Genomic DNA, 17,245 nt, shown 5'->3' with positions numbered 1-17,245 from the left:
GACGACTCCCCCTGCCGTCGTGATTCGGAGACTCCGCTCGAGGGGTTTCCCACGCGAGCGGCTGCGTGGGGGCGCGCTGCGCACGGCAAGAGGCATCCTCCCGGGTGCCTCTGTGTGGAGTTTGTATTTCTTACTCTTTGGTTCTTTCGGTAAAGTCACGTAGGTATAAAATAAATCACAAGCGTCCGTCATCATCTTCTTTCCTGCTCTGCGTGGGTTCTTCCCCGGTGTCCTCCCATAGCTAAACCCCCACACGCAGTGGAACTGAATGAGAGCACAATATGTACGTTTACTGGAGGAATCCAATGAGCCATAAAGCTATATTTCACAGAACGTTACACCAACAAACAAGTACACGACATGAGTGAAAACCATAGGATAGGTAAGCAAATCACTTAAAAATATACAAAGCAAACTAAATTATATATTTTAATTTTGCCAGGCAAAGCCCACAGCTTATTGTTCAGAAGCGACCTGGCCACAAATGATAGCTCAACAAATTGGCTTATCATGTGTAAATGTACAGCAGTAAAATGATCTAAGTCATTTAAACGAATGTTACTGGCATTATCCAAAAATCCCAACGCTTGAAAAATTACTCAATTGATTACTTGAAAAATGACTCAATTGCAAATGACTAAATTTGGATCACACAGGGGACAACAACATCGCCACCACCCTACCGCGAAAACTCGGCTAAGACTCCCCCTGTAAGAGTTTGAGACTTCAGTCCAGTCCTGTCCACGCGTCTTGGTCATTGTGCTCAACTACCTGGCTTGCACCGTCATTTTTTAAAATGGAAACAAAACCCGATTCGATGACGTGCAGGGCCATCATTATATCCCTGCTCGCACCTGCACGAACATCGCTGAAACAGGGGACGGAAGATACTCTTAGTTCTTTCGGTAAAGTCACGTAAGTAAAAAATGAAATAAAAATTAATAAAAATTAAATAAAAAAAATCACGACGTTTCGGAGGCAACACAAGTCTCTGTCATCAGGTGGGACCGTCACAGCCAGATTTGCTGCATCAAGTGAGGCAGGGATTCAAGATGCAAGCTCTTAAATACAAGTTAAGGGGGAGGAGGGGGGGGGAGCTTATCAGAATGTGGTAGCCAATGAATGGAACGTATCGGGAGTGGGGGGGCGGGGCTAAAAGAGGGCACGAGGTGCTCGACGTGTGTTTGTGCGCAAGTCACTGTTGTTGCACATGATAACGTATTGGAAGGGGGGGGCTAAAAGAGAGCACGGGGTGCAAGTGTACGTGGACATGCCTGTGCACAAGCACCTGTTGATGCACATGATAGAAAAGAACGAAAATGCCCATGTTTATACCAGTGTTGGCTGACAAAGAGAGTACTGTTGAACGCTGGGGGATGTTAACACTAAGTAAAGTAAAATAGTGCCTGTCAGATAATATGGTCCAAAAATGTGTAGTTAAATCTTTTTTACTTGGTTAATAACATCTTTCCAATGATTACTAAGTTTGTACCCATCATCACGGTTGAAATTATGTCTGTGTTTGTATTTCTGAATGGCTTCGTGTACAAACCTTTGATGGTAGCTAGAGGGTTTGCAGAGCACCTTAGTCTCGGAAAAAACAATATCATGAGAGCCCACCGCGTTGTAGCAATGATCGGCAATGGCGGAAGACTCAATTTTACCGTGTTTCAAATCTGACTTGTGCTCGCGGACACGATCAGAGACATGACGTTTCGTTTCCCCAATGTAACAGTCACCACAGCTGCAACTCAGTTTATAGACTCCAGGGTATTGCAAGTCAGGGATGACATCCTTCACAGATGGAATTAGATCATATTTTATGTACTGTACTGAATCGGACTTGGATCTTATGTTTGTTTAGAATTTTGGAGATCTTTTTGGTCACGCCTGCTATGTATGGCAACGTGATAGTTTTGATCGGAGTTTCAAGTGGCTGTTTCTGTATGGTGGGAGAAACAGCTTGGCGGATGGTGCGTTCAGAGTATCCGTTCATCCTGAGGGCCCGATGTACATGTCTTAATTCACTGGCCAGGTGGTGTTGGTCAGAAATGCCATGAGCTCTGTGGTATAGCGTTTTGATGAGATAATTATTTTGAGATGGGTGGTGGTGGGAATCCGGTTTCAAGTAGGAATCTGTGTGGGTGGCTTTCCTGTAGACAGAATGTCCCAAAGATCCGTCAGGTCTCCTCTCAAACAGAATATCTAAGAATGGTAGTTTACCATCTTTCTCCACTTCCATGGTGAATCTGATGGATGGGTGTCTGGAATTGATGTGGTCCAAGAAGTGGTTCAATGCTGGGAGGCCATGTGGCCAAATGACGAAAGTGTCATCCACATACCTCTTCCACAAGGAAGGACGCAGGGTGGATGTCTGGATGGCGTCTGATTCAAACTTTTCCATGAACATGTTGGCTATCACTGGTGACAAGGGGGAGACCATAGGAGTACCCTCATTCTGTTTGTAGAAGGTGCCATTCCAGGTAAAATAAGTGTTGGTGAGGCAATGCCTAACCAGCGCAGGTACATCCGAATTCAATCCATGTTGGACCAAGTCCTCAATTATTGTTAGGGTGTCAGGCACTGGAACTTTGGTAAATAGAGATACTACATCAAAACTGACGAGGATATAATCAGGAGATAGTACCATGTCCTTGACCATAGAGACTAATTGGGTTGAGTTGAGTACTGCCGAAGAGGTCTTGCCTGTGAAGGGAGTTGATCGTTGACACGATGGGTTGTAGCGGGGTGCCTTCTTTATGGATCTTGGGAAGACCATAGAGTCTGGGAGGTCTAGCCGCCGAGGGTTTTAGAGGGACGTTTGATTGGTTCGATTAGGGAAGTCGAACTCGTGATGATCTTGTTGGTTTTTGTCGTTAGGCTGCTAGTAGGATCGCTTTTAATTTTGGAGTAACTCCCATCATTAAGTAGGTCCAGGATTTTGTTGTATGATTATTTATCCATGATGACCGTGGCATTGCCCTTGTCTGCCGAGAGGATAACTATATCATTTTTTTTTAGTTCGCAAGTTCAGAGCATTCGTTTTTGCTAATGTTACAAGTGGGTTTCTTAGTATTCTTAAGAATCGTGGCTATTTCAGCTCTTGCTACATCCGCATGGATGTGTCCTATGCCTCTGAGGGCAACATCAACCTGAGAAATGACATCCTCTACTGGTATATATTTAGGGGTGACAGCGAAATTTAGTCCTTTGGCCAGTACCGTTTTCAGATTGTCAGAAATTGGGATGTTACTCTGATTAATAACGGTCTTGTTGACATCCAGCGTTGTGATTTGTGGCTCTCATTTCTTCTTAGATAGGAGGTTGAATTTAGAAATCAGGTTGGCTTTGCATTTGGCTGACAGTGAGTCAGCAGAAGCAGAAGTTGTCAATGTGGTTCCAATCAGAAGGGGACATTTTTTGTGTTAACATCCAAGGCCTAAATATATATGTAAATATTTATAAGTAACAGTTTATAATATTTCATGCGAGACCTCATTCATTGAAATTTGTGCAGCAGTCTATGAGGAGTGATCTGCACATACAGATAATTGGTTGCTTATGTAGACAATGTACTGTATTTTATTCCGTAAACAATGTTATTGATTTATGAATTAATGTTCACGGAAGGTCTGCTTCAGTATGTTTGTCCACTTCTGTGACAGGAGTGTTTTGCAATTTCATGGGGCAATACACGCATCGGTCTACCAAGATAGGTTCATGAATCTACTTGCTGCACTCCCATCTGACCTCACAGCTCAGTAAGTTTTGGCGATTCACAGATCTGTCATCAACCCCAGCCTCGAAAGCACTTGGATATGGGCGAGTGCCGTGATGTTAATAGAGAAAGAGCAACATTCCAAACCGTCATGCTTTTTGTTTAAACTTTAATTATATCAAGACTGCCAAGTTGTGATATGTGCACAGCTAAAAGCACATGCAAGCTTAAACATATACACGACGATGTCAGACGTAAAAAAGCAATTTTCAATTCTATTTGAGTGTTTACAAAAATAACGACATGTGGCTCTTTTCTAAGTTCCCTTCACAGTGATTACAAAACAGAATTTCCCCACGTAATTGAACGGTGGTGAGAATTTAAATGTGTAAGCTTAAGCACAACCCACAAGCTCATAAAGCGTCTGTGCAATTGAACAGAGCCCAACACAATAAAGCTTTCATGTTTCTAGCCAAAGCTCTTTCACAGCGAAAAACGGCTGCAGTTGTGAAGCATATTGCGCGTCCCAAGCGTCCACCAGTATGATCGTACACGTTTAAGGTACCGATTAGGGCTGAACGATTTGGGCAAAATATCTAATTGCGATTTTTCTGACAGATATTGCGATTTGATTTACGATTAAACATTTTAAAGTCAAGCTTCAAGTTCAATATTCACTGTGTAATAGATTTAAAACACGTGATGGAGCATTACCACATGATACCATCAAAATATGAACTGCTCTATATATTATAATGCAAGGATGATAACTTCAAATAGATTACTTGCTTCCAACATGTATTTATAAAAATAATTTTAATTGAAATAGAACAAAACATAGAACAATTGTTAAGTTTAACACGTAGCCTTAGCGACCAATATCATCCATAAGAGGTTTTTGGGTTAGATCGCGTAAATATATAAATGTTTCGTTAAAACCCGCCACCACCCGATACAGCCAACTAGTAAGGATTGTCACGTAAACAGAACGTGCCAATTCGTCGCTAGTACAGCACTAACCGGTGTGTTGGAGAGCCAAGCCACAACATTTACAATCTGAGTATTCAGATTGTAAAGTTGGCTGTGTTGGGTGTTGGTGGGTTTTAACGACACATTTATATATTTACGCGATCTAACCGAAAAAACCTCTATGATGAACAATTGTTAAGTTAAATAAACAAAAGTTATAATAATAATAAAAACAATTCCAATAAGAAAGTAACAGGACTTCTAAAATTGCAAATAATCGCAGTCTTTGCAATTTGCTAATCGCATTTTTTCAAATTGCGATTTCGATTTGAAATCGAATAATCGTTCAGCCCTAGTACTGATATACTGATGTACAGAATATTCCACCGCTGAGAAGTTTCAGCTGCTGTGCGTTACTACAAATACGAGAGGTTTGGCGATGTTGTCCAGCTACAATGTAGAATGGATAAACTGTTAATTGCATGTTAAATTACTGACAATTTACATGAAGTAAACAACAAAAATATTACTCGACATTACCCGAAAGACAAACTGACTAAAAGGTTACTCAATATCTGGCTATGAAAGCCACACTTTTCATGATGATACTATAATGCATAGTGATGCGGATCCTTAATCTTTGCACTCTATTAGGTTCACAGGGGTTTAATTGAGGCTTTTGTAATGAACTGAATGCAATAAGATTTCCATGGCTGATACAGCACCAGATACACACACACAAGCACTCACTCGCACACACGACTGCGAGGTGGACTTCGTAAAACTAATTTATTATCATAGGCAATTCCGGGGTACTTCAAAAGGTAATCGGTCTGATTACTCACGTTCATAGATAAATTCTTATTTGCGATTTTACGAGTAATGTAATGTTTGATTACTTCAAATAAAGAGAGAAATAGTATTCGTTTATGTTGTGTGGAGCAGTGGCACAGTGCTTAGTGCACTGCACTATAAATCCTAAGTTCGATTCCGGGCCAGAACAACATCAGTGGTGAGTATAGCCCTCTGATGTGTTTTCAGATGTGTACCGAGTGTTGTTCGGTGCAACCCAAAAGCACACCAGAGCGCAAGCGAGCACAACTTGCGAAAACCTACACACGGGTAGAATCATTGGTGAGATATCCGAATCCTGGGGGCCCCTTTATCAACCCGCACTGACCTGCATGGTGAAATATGGTTAAACAATCCCATGACCGACACGGCATGGGGAGAGTTTCATCCAGTACTGGATTAATTGCTACGAATTAGTTTAATTTGCTTTGTGGTATATATTTTCCAACGATTGGTACCGATGTTTAATTAGCTTTGCATTGATGCCATCCTCGCATTAAACAAATGCTGTCAACTTGATTTCGCATTAATTGCTTGGCACAATCATTGTGTAAAACATTATAAAAGTAATCAGTTGATGCATGCCATGTAAAAATGACCGATTACACACTAAAAACAGGATACGGATCACTGCTTACGATGCGTAAAATATTACTGCCAAATTCTGGCTGTGCAGGACAATTTGACAGTTTAATTGTTGTCGATATGGGAGACCAGTTTCCATTTCAGATATTGCCATAACGTTTACAACACTTACATGTATGTATAAACCACTTCTGTGAATGAAAATACGGTACAAAACGCACTCTAACCTCAAACGATTCATGGAGGATATGAGTCATGGCAGGGAGATATTTTATCGGTTTAACTTTTTCAAAACCAACGATAAATACGCTTTCGGTTTTGAGGCAAATTAAACAATTTTCAAACAGTTGTTTCAAGCGACGTAACTTGCGTCTTAACACAGCACCGAACACTCAAATACATTGGGTGTCAGGGAGATTGTAATTTGGTGTGACAGAAACTGTTGGGAGGGGCTTAGTCCTATGTTTCAACTAAACATGCAGTTTCAAGACCAGGCTGCAGCCAGCCTGGAGCTGTCCTGGCACCATCCCAGCACCTTTTGGATACATCCTCTTGAACCGTGTGGTCCTAGCCCATTCCTCAGGCAGCAAATCAAAAGTCAAAGTGATATCCTGGAAAATGAGCATTGCGATGCGCTTCTCATCTCCTGTTTACAGCCCTGAGCCAGTGGTGGAAATCCTACATTACTATGGTGGGGGTGAGTCTGCCTATCCATAGGATAACCACTTGACCTCCCCACAAAGCGCGACTTCTTTTACTTTTACTAACCCCGGAGGGATGATGAGCCGGGTGAAATACTGACCAGAATTTGAACTCACACCCCTTCCATTTGGGAACCGCTTGCTCGACTGCTGAGCCACCTGGCTAATTTACGATTGGAGGACATTCTGTCGCAAGGTTTTCAAGGATGGTACAGAATCAAATTTTTATTTATACTGGAGGAATCCGATGAGCTATGAAGCTTTTTTCACAGATGTCCAGTAGGGGCGGATCAGAGAGATATAACGACACATGATACAAAAACACAATATGAGTGCAAGGTATAGGAAGGGTAAGCAAATCACTTTAAAAATAAACTTTTTATTTTACCAGGTAAGGCCCACTGAGCTATTAGTTTCTTTTTCAGAAGTGACCTGGCTACAAATGATAGCTCAACAAAGTGGCTTATCACGTGGAAATTTATATCAGCCAAACATTCTAAATAATCTATAACTGGGCATGTATGAATTTGGGACTTTCATTAGTTTTTGCATTGATTTCCGAGTTCTGGAAATGTGGTCGTGTGGGTGTGAGAGCGTTAAAAATTCTCTGGATGTAGGAATGTCACAGCGAACGCTCTGCGATGTGTAACGTGTGGCTGTACTGTCTTTCAAGGCTCTCATATTCATGAGATATGTAGCTCAAGTTCTCCGAGGGGGGATCCAATCGACTAGGATGGTATTTTGTTCAAATATAAAATGTGCTTTCAATTAAGAGTTACTGTGCTATATGCTATCAATGAGACATGCAATATTACCATCTTCCATCAAAAATAATACCCAGACACTTACCTTTGATGCATATCCAGTGCAACACGTCATACAGAATCTGGTCAAAAGCCCGAAATACAACAAGTACAGCCTTCAACCTGCAACAATGCTGCAACAGACTGAAACCCGTTAAAACTAAACACTGTATCTCTAGATCATGACAAACATTGCTTCTTTACCTGAACTGAGAAATTAAATGACAGACTAAATAATGTTCTCATCATTGCCTTGAATTAAACTGGAAACATTTCGATTTCATAATCTAAAGCAATTAAAGTAATTTAAAACATTTTCTTCTTACAATAGATAAACGTTGGGTGGAGCAATTACTTTTGGGGTAATAACTGTTACACTTTTTACAAGCAGCCTTTGTCAAGTTGTTACAAATGTAGCACTACCAGCAAGAATACAACTGAGCTTTTTATAGCTATAGCACACTGATCAGTAATTATTTTATCCATATCAGCATGACGATACCGGTTTAACGTCTTAGTGTTCTGTACCCAGCATTTTTGAATTTCTGACAACCCTAAGAATGCACTGAACATATTATGCTAGAACTTCGCTTGTGGCAGCACACATATGGGCAGTATTAATATATAGGCTTAATATATAGGCTGCCAGTCCTTATCACCCCACTCATCCCCCATCTTGTTGGACTTTTTCACTCCAAAGGTTATGCCCTTACCACTGCCACTGCCTCCTGGTTTGCTGCCTCCTCCTGCACCTGCAGAAGCGCTGCCCTCCTCCCCTTCGTCCCAGCTTTCTTCTACTTCGGTGCTATCTGGAGGAGAGTCGCACTGCAGAGGCTGCCAGCCCTCTGAACTCGTTTTGGGTTTTGTCTGTCCCTCTTCTCCAACAGACCGTGCTCCAAATGAAACCCAGCTCTCGGCTTTCGGAGACCGCTGGCCTTCCTTCTTTGCAAAAAACTCTTGGCTCACCGCCGCTTCCCCTTCTCCAGCTGCCGACCTGTGGAAAATAAAGCGATGGGATGGTGGAGGTCAAAAGTGAAATTTTGGGCGTGATTGTAGTAGGGTTTGCTACCTTTTTCATCAGACCAAACCCGGACATATTTCTCATGCGGCCTCCATCATCATCATCGTCATCACGAGCCATGGGCAGATAGCCCTGTAGGTGTCCACTGCACATTTAGTCATTTGTTTGCACTTTTCTCTGTCTTGTGCCAATATGCTCAAGTAGTGCCACATCTTTCTGGCACCAATCTCTTACGTGGTCGCCAAGCCATCCTCTGTCAGGTCTTCCTCTCTTTCCGGTTTCTTCTATTTTTCTGGAAAAACACACTTTTAATTTTCCTGTTGTTGTCCATCCTACAGATGTGTCCAAATGGTTCCAGTTTACTTCGCATCGCTGCCTCCATCATTAGGTCTTCTTCCATGGTGCGAGCTTTTTCTTACCTCTACTTTGGTCACTCAGTCAGCCGAGGTCTATCAAAACTGTGCAATGTACGTACTCTAATGAAGTTCATGACTTAATACGTCAGTTTCACAGACAATATTACAATTCAAAGTAGATTTTAGGTTAGGCAGTGTAAATGATCTGATCAAATCTCTGTAGTTAAGACCCTTCACCACCTCACACAACCAAGCAAATTAAATGGATCGTGTGCAAGCGTGTAACGTGCCAATTATGATTGTGTCAGCTCATTGGTAAGTTGAAGAGCAATTCTCACAACCGCATTTAACAAATGTCCCTTCACTGGCTCCCTGTCCGTACCCATATTGATTTTAAGATTATCCTGCTGGTTTTCAATGCCTTATATGGACTTACTCCTCCCTACATTCATGACTTCCTTTAGCCATATATTCCATCAAGATCATTAAAATATTAAGATTTTGCATTGCTCACTCTCCCACTGTCTAGGCTTCACACTTGAGGTAGCGGTGCTTTTGCAATTGCAGCAGCTAAACTCTGGAACTCGTTGCCCCGAGGTCAGGACTTCCAAGACATTTACAGATCTTCAAACCTCGACTAAAATCGTATCTGTTTCAAATGGCTTTCTCTCTCTTTCGTTATTTTCAAACGTCTCTCATTTCTTATTTCCTTGGTTGATGTTAAACTATTTCCGTCTTTCCATGCATAGCGATTGTTTAAGGGGCGCTTTATACATTTGATTATTAATTGCTATACTTGCTTAGATTATTCCGTGGTATAACCCAAAACGCAATTATTAATCAGCGTTTATCCTGTGGAGGGAGCTGGTCCCCATTATGGGAATGTGGAATTTCCACCACTGACTTAGGGCTGCCAACGTAGATGCAGACTGCCAAGGGACATGTCATGTATTTTCTTATCTGTGGATCTTCAAGTGTTTATAATTGTTTAATTGGATGATACATGACACCAAAGGCATGTTGTACGAATGATAAATCGTTCTTACAAAATTAAACAGCGCATTGCCCACGGTTGCTACTGGTCTGATTGCATTGTGGGAGAGGACGAACTACAATCTGCATTCTACCCCACTGTAACAATTCATCATCACTTTAACTCTTTCCCGTTCAGAGATGACTGCAAGTTGCAGGGTGGGATCCCATTCATCGCTGAATCTTGGAACGCGGTTCAGCGTTAACTTTAGAGATACATAGTGCTGTTGTTTTTAAAGCTGTTGTACTCACCACAGAGAACTGTAATGACACGACCGCACTCTACAATAGCTGGTGCCACACTGTGCCACACACTTTCCTGCATGGCCTTGTGGGAGCCTCGGTACCAATAAAGTTCATTAATTTTATTTTTTATTCCGATGATGTACACGTACGTGACATACACGTACGTCATCAGTTCGAAACAGGAGAAAACGGGAAAGGGTTAATACACTAGCCTCGCATTACAGGGGCAGCCAAGACCGCAGCTTGCTAGCCACATGCGGATCCCGAGCAGTTCCAGTGCGGCTTGATAGAGACGCAGCTCATGATTAACTTTTCAATACTTTATTTGAAACAAGATAAATTTGTAGAAGCGTGAATGGCGCAAGGTACTTGCCCCTGGCAGCTGTGCGGGACACAAGGACTCCCAGGGCACTCCCGCAAATGTCTAAACTCAAATTATCCGAACAGCCAATAAGTGTGAGTGAACCAGACGTGTGAGCCCCATGTGTGTCCTGTGGCTCTCGGCCATTTTCCTATGGGGCTCATAGGGGAAGGAAAGTTGACAACCTTCCGTGGCATTATTAAACAATTGCAATATATCACTGTATGTATATCTCAGTATTGCAATTCTGGTTGGCGTCAAAAGGGTTCTACTCAATGGTAAGGTTACGATTTTAAATTCTTGTAGAATAACACAGCCCATCATCTCTGTCAGGTTGATAAAATGAGTACCCCTTTCAGCAAAGTCAAAAGGAGTTTTCCTTTTCAGAGAATCACCCCCGATAAAGGAATGGAGAATTTCCGCCACTGGTTCAGGCTCCCCGTTTGAGCGCAGCACACTCGCAATCGTTTGAGTGCATGGAGATAGGTTCATCATAATAATTTAGAGTTTGTAACGTGCACAGTTTTCATTAACTTTTAGAACTGGCACAAACAGTTGCCGAAGCTCTGTGGCCCTATATTTGGATGCGTTGCCAATTCTATGACTGAGTGGTTATATATGTGGGAGGAAACCCTGGGATGAAAAGGGGTAACACTCAATCCCTATGCCATGATGAGCTAGGAGACAACCATCTAGAAACACCCGTTTAGAGTATTTGGCAGCTATAAATTTCCACATGATAAGGCACTTCATTGGACTATCGATTGTGGCCAGGTCACTTCTGAAATAGAGCTACATAGCTCAGTGGGCCTTACCTGGTAAAAGAAAATAGTTTAAATCGTTTTAGTGGGTTTGGGAGTTTCACAAATGTGTGTGATCCACTGACCCTTGCCTCCCCCAGTGCTGTATCACAGAGCACGTACAGCACAGCCACCAGCAATATGACGTCAATCACAGCCACGGATGTGATGCTCACCCCTCCAGCAGAGGAGAGTCGTTTCCCGAGAGACGCTCATGGCCTCCGTGCTTATTCGAGAACATGGAGGTCACTTCCTTCCAGCCTTTCATCCCTTGTCCCTGAAAAACTACAAAGAACATTAAGAGGTAAAGGTTTCAGTGTTATTTTCCCCCCATCAAATGTTTCAATCTAAAGACAGCTTCACTGCTAAATTCCACATGCAGTGTTCCAGCATTTGAGCTGTGACTCCAGAGAAAATGTTTTCAAAAGCTTTGAGTTACAGGAAACACTTACCAATACATATTGTTGAAAGCACCAGCAGAAATCAGAAAAGAATTGCATAATTTTTGGTTAATGCAAGTTTACTCACCAAAATCATCCAAGACAAACACAACAAGAGGATCAAAAGCAAACGTTGTAATAGAAATGAGCAATAGAAAGTAATGAAAAATAGCAATATGTGTGCACGTGCCAAAGTCCTGATCACCCCCCCCCCCTCCGTATTAAACCTGCACGCACATGTCCATACACTTTTAAGTCTTGTTAAGTCTAGGTTTAAAACTAATTTATTTAGAACTGCTTTTTGTGTTTAGTTTGTTGTTCTTCCCCTGCACCTCCGATGAGCATGGTTGGCTACATACAGTGCGAAAGAAGTTCAACATACAGGGAGGGAAAAAAGTATTTGATCCCCTGCTGATTTTGTACGTTTGCCCACTGACAAAGAAATGATCAGTCTATAATTTTAATGGTAGGTTTATTTGAACAGTGAGAGACAGAATAACAACAACAAAAATCCAGAAAACACATGTCAAAAATGTTAAAAATTGATTTGCATTTTAATGAGGGAAATAAGTATTTGACCCCCTCTCAATCAGAAAGATTTCTGGCTCCCAGGTGTCTTTTATACAGGTAACGAGCTGAAATTAAGAGCACACTCTTAAAGCGAGTGCTCCTAATCTCAGCTTGTTATCTGTGTAATGCGAGCAAGAACAGGGTGGTTGCTGGCCTCCGCGCCACTCACACGGCCCGGAGTATTGGGGGGCGGAGCCTGGTCGGCGGAGCGTGTGGGAGGAGCCACTGCTCACCTCGGCTCCAATGGGAGACGGGGTGAACGGGGGGCGGAGACGGGGGCAGTACGGGAAGGAGGAGTCAGGGTCACGTGATGGGGAGGATATAAGGAGAGAGCCGGAAGAGATCGAGAGGTTGGAAGAGAGTGAGAATAGAGAGGAAGCCACGCTGGGCAGTGGCGGAGAAGTGGCGCCATTTGCCACGTGGTCGGAGACCTACGCGCACCGTAGGCCAGTGGTGTGCGTGGGGTGCCGGGGCTAGCAGAGTGTGGAGGGGCTAGCAGAGTGTGCAGGGCACACGTAGCTAGCGAGTGGCTAGCAGGGTGTGCGGGGGCACACGGACCAGCGGTGTGGCTGGCAGTGTGTGCGGAGGGGCACACGGAGGAAGCAGAGCGGCCGCGGTGTGGGCGAGGGCCACAGGGAGCGTGCGCGGGGCGCACGGCAGAGGCAGCGCGGGTCCGGACGAGGACCAGCGGGGTGCAAGACAAGAACCCAAATAAAGGACGAACGGAGACCTACATCGCCTGACCGAGTCCTTTATTGCACTGGTGTCAGAAGTGGTACGTAATGTCTAAACATCTCAAGAAAAAGAACATACCTGCACCATCTTCTGAAGACAAAGACTATCTTCCAGCGGCGGTGGCGCTCCCGACGATGGAAGGCGGAGGCGAAGTGGGGACGGGCGACACGCCAGGAGTGCAAGATGTCGTCGGGGCGGCCGGGCCCCGTCTGCATCAACGGGCGCCGAGGAGGGCTGGCGACACGTGACGGCCCAACTTGATTCGCTGCGGGCCGTTTTGATGCAATTATGCACCCTGGTGACAACAGCGACGAGGCCGGATCGCCCAAGCGGGGAGCCTTCGAGTGGGGCCGAGCCGTCCGCCATTGGGGCCTGCGCGACGCTTCCTGCCCGCTCCGACACGCGGCAGGACGCCGCCATCTTGGGCGTGGTCGGGGACGAACCGCGGGAAGCCGCCATCTTGTTGCCTCCACCGCGGGAAGCCGCCATCTTGACCCCGCCGCATGGAGACGCCATCTTGTCGCGACCGCGTGGAACACCTGCAGCGGGAGACGGCGACTCGGGGACCCGCAGCCATCGTCTGACGACGGTCAAGGAGTTCTCGATCGGCGGGGATTGGAGTGCATTTGCCTGCCGTTTTGAGGTGGCGGTTCGATCCGCCAAGTGGACAGATGCGGAAGCCTTGGAGGTCCTACCGACGCTCCTGGACGAGGAGTCTGTGAGGTTCTTCCGCTCCATCAAGGCCGCGAGGAAGACGACGCTAAAAGGGGTGTTCGAGAAAATGGCGGAGGCTTATGAGCCCCCGGACGACGCACATCGCAGATTCGTGCAGCGGCAACGGGCACCAGAAGAATCGCCAGTGACTTTCCGGGGCGCTGTGTTGGAGCTGGCTATGGCCGCATATCCGGACACAGAGCCCGACTTGCTGGAGCCTTTAATATTGGGCAAGATGTTGGAGTTGACCTCACGGATAGCGGCTAAGTGCCTAGACGCGCAATTCAACCTGCGCCGGTGGGAGCAGGTGACGACCTGGACGGCAAGCCCCAACATCGAAGGCGGTGCCACAGGGTGGGATCCGTCCAAAGCTGTCTACGTACGGGACGAGAAGGGGCCTGAGGCGCTGGCGGCAGCATCGACCCAATGGTCTTCTCGAGGGGGAGCGGAGTTGCGCTCGGGGCCACCGTTGCGGGATCGCCAAGACAGAGGGGGTGCCGGATGACGAGCCGACTTGTCGTGCTTCCGCTGCGGCCGTCGGGGGCACTTCGCCAGGGAGTGTTGGGCTCGCTCTCGGCCGCCGCTCCAGCAGGAGGCCCCTGCCAAGGACGCGACACGGCAAGATAACCCACGACAGGCAAGTCGGTACGCATCAGACACCCGGCAAAGCCTGTCATCTCATGCATCACCATCGCTACGCGGTCCGGATGGCATTACTAACGGGGGGGCGCTGAGAGATCCGCGTTGCTCGCTGACGCAATGGCGGAAATTGGCGCGGAGGGTGGTTGCGCCGCTACTGGGTCGTCCACTGTGCCGGGTTCGATCCAAGGGGTCAACGTGCGCATTTTGGTGGACTCGGGTGCGTCTGCGACCATTATCTCCGACGTGATACTCCATCTCCTGTCCATTCCGCCAGGGCAGGTACGACTGGTTTACGACTCTTGCATAGCGGCGAACGGGGGAAGTATGGACATTGTGGGTCAGGTGGACGCCAGCATATCGGTTGGGGGTGTTTCGGCTTCAGGGACGGTGTTGATTTCCAGGTCCCTCGCGGTGCCCTGCTTGTTGGGGACTGATTTCCTGGCGAAAATGCCCATTCAGATAAGGGTGGATCAGAATTGTATCGAATTACCGGGGGGCCGCAAAATTTCTTTCTTTCATCCTGGGGGCAGTCCGCTCCTGACCGCCAGGTGCAGGCGCTATCCAAGGTATCGGTTGATATTCCACCTGGCTCGCAGATGCTTATTCCGCTGCGGTATCGGAAACCAGTGCTGGGAATCGAGGGTGCGGCGGGCGTGTTGTTGTCGCCGTCCAATGCTATAACGGGTGGCTTGACGCTGGTCGGGGCACAGACGATTGTTCGGCCGGGTCAGCCTCCGTTTTTACAAGTGTTGAATGGGAGCGCGGATAATGTTATTGTGCCGGCCGGAATGGTTTTGGCTCATGCTACGACTGCTTTCACGGCCCATGACGATCGGGGCCGCCGGGGCCTCATAGGGGGGGTCTCGGCCTCCACGGATCAGGATGATCGCTGGGTTGCCGAGTTGTGCCGGGAAAATGCGTCCTTGACTGAGGACCAACGGTCCGCGCTTCGCGCGCTGTTGGGAAAGTATTCCGACGTCTTTAGTTCGGACGATTTCGATTTGGGGCGCACCTCCTTGCTCTCCCACCATATTGATACGGGGGATGCCGCTCCGATTCGGATGAACCCTCATCGATTGAGTCCGACGGAGCGGGATCATGTACGCGGCGCGGTGGAGCATATGCTGGCCGCTGACATTATTTCCCCGTCCAACAGTCCGTGGGGCGCCCCGGTGGTCCTTGTGAAGAAAAAGGATGGGAAATTGCGATTTTGTGTCGATTTTCGCAAGTTAAATAAGGTGTCGGTTGCGGACGCGTACCCCCTGCCGCGTATGGATGATTCCCTCGATGGCTTGTCTGGGGAAATTTTTTTTTCTACTCTAGATCTCTCGTCGGGATTCTGGCAACTTCCCCTGGACGAGTCCTCGAGGGAAAAGATGGCTTTCCGTACGCCGCAGGGCTTGTTTCAGTTTGTCTTCCCATGGGCTTGAACGCCGCCCCGGCGACGTTCCAGCGGCTCATGGAGCTCGTGTTGGCCGGTCTGCAGTAGGACACGTGTTTGATATATTTAGATGATGTTATCGTCTTCAGCTGCACGTTTGAGGAACATCTGCGGAGATTGGATGCGGTGTTTGCTAGGATGCGTTCCGCCAATTTGAAATTTAAGCCCAAAAAGTGTCACCTGTTGCAGCGATCTGTGCGCTATTTGGGCCACATAGTCAGTTCGGACGGGGTGGCCACGGACCCGGAGAAGACAGCGTGCGTCCGAAACTGGCCGACTCCGGCCACAGTGGGAGACGTGCGTCGGTTCGTTGGGTTCACTTCCTATTACCGCAGGTTCGTTCCAAATTTTCCCACGATCGCTAGGCCGTTGCACCTCCTTACAGTGAAGGGCCGGAGGTTCAGCTGGGGACCGACGGAGGAGGCGGCGTTTCAGAGCCTACGCGATCGTTCGGCGTTGGCGCCGACGCTGAACTATCCAGATTTTACTCGCCCTTTTATTCTGGATACTGACGCTAGTGACACCGGGATTGGGGCCGTTCTGTCCCAGTCTAAGGGCGGCGTCGAACGCGTGGTGGCTTACGGTAGCCGCGTGTGTTGTCTCCGGTGGAGACCCGCTACTGCGTTACTCGTCGGGAACTCTTGGCCATAGTGCATTTTCTTCGACAATATCGGCCGTATCTTTACGGCCGTACGTTTATTGTGCGCATGGACCATGCGGCTTTGCAATATTCCCTGAGGGTTGACCAACCGTCTGGCCAATTGGCATGATGGTTGGAAGCCCTGCAGGAATTTAATTTGAGATTCAGTATCGTAAAGGATCGCGTCACGCGAACGCGGACGCACTCTCCAGATTGCCGCAGGGGTCCCCTTGCGCCTGCGCTTCGGGCACGAATAGGTGCACGTGGGTTCCGCTGCCACCTCGGCCTGTTATGTCCGCTGTGGAGGTGCCTGAGGCTCCCGTGTGTCCAGAAATGGCTGATGGGGTTTTGAATCTGCCGCGTTCGGTATGGGTTCGCGAGCAATTGCTCGATGAATCGCTGGGGGCCTTGCGGGGTCGGGCTGCGAAGGAGAGAGGTGGACCGCTGTCCGATGGGACGCCGGGAGCTGCTCTCGAGGATGGCTTGTTGATGTGGAGGGAAGGGTTGCACGATCGCTGGCGTCTTGTTGTACCGTCGTCGTTGCGATATGAGTTGATTCGGGCTCTGCACTCTAAGAAGTTGTTACATCTCGGGGTGCAGAAAACCTTGTTGACGTTAC

The 17,245-nt window shown here is 46.8% G+C and overlaps 1 protein-coding gene across 4 annotated transcripts in view; it reads right to left on the bottom strand.

Moving 5' to 3' along the window:
- Positions 1–3,891: 3,891 nt before the first annotated feature.
- LOC144936953 (uncharacterized) overlaps positions 3,892–17,245 on the bottom strand; it is a 50,150-nt gene continuing 36,796 nt past the window's right edge. For all 4 annotated transcript variants that reach the window (XM_078864200.1, XM_078864198.1, XM_078864199.1 and 1 more), the window contains 2 exons: positions 11,621–11,721; positions 3,892–8,622 (listed from right to left, as the gene is read on the bottom strand). In XM_078864200.1, coding sequence (XP_078720326.1) covers positions 8,259–8,622; positions 11,621–11,721 — 465 coding nt within the window. In that variant the 3' untranslated portion in view covers positions 3,892–8,258. The remainder of the gene's footprint in view (positions 8,623–11,620; positions 11,722–17,245) is intronic.

The sequence above is a fragment of the Lampetra fluviatilis genome, chromosome 17 (genome assembly GCF_964198595.1).
Source record: "Lampetra fluviatilis chromosome 17, kcLamFluv1.1, whole genome shotgun sequence".
Classification (NCBI taxonomy): Eukaryota; Metazoa; Chordata; class Hyperoartia; order Petromyzontiformes; family Petromyzontidae; genus Lampetra; species Lampetra fluviatilis.
This window is presented reverse-complemented; position numbering and strand designations above follow the sequence as displayed.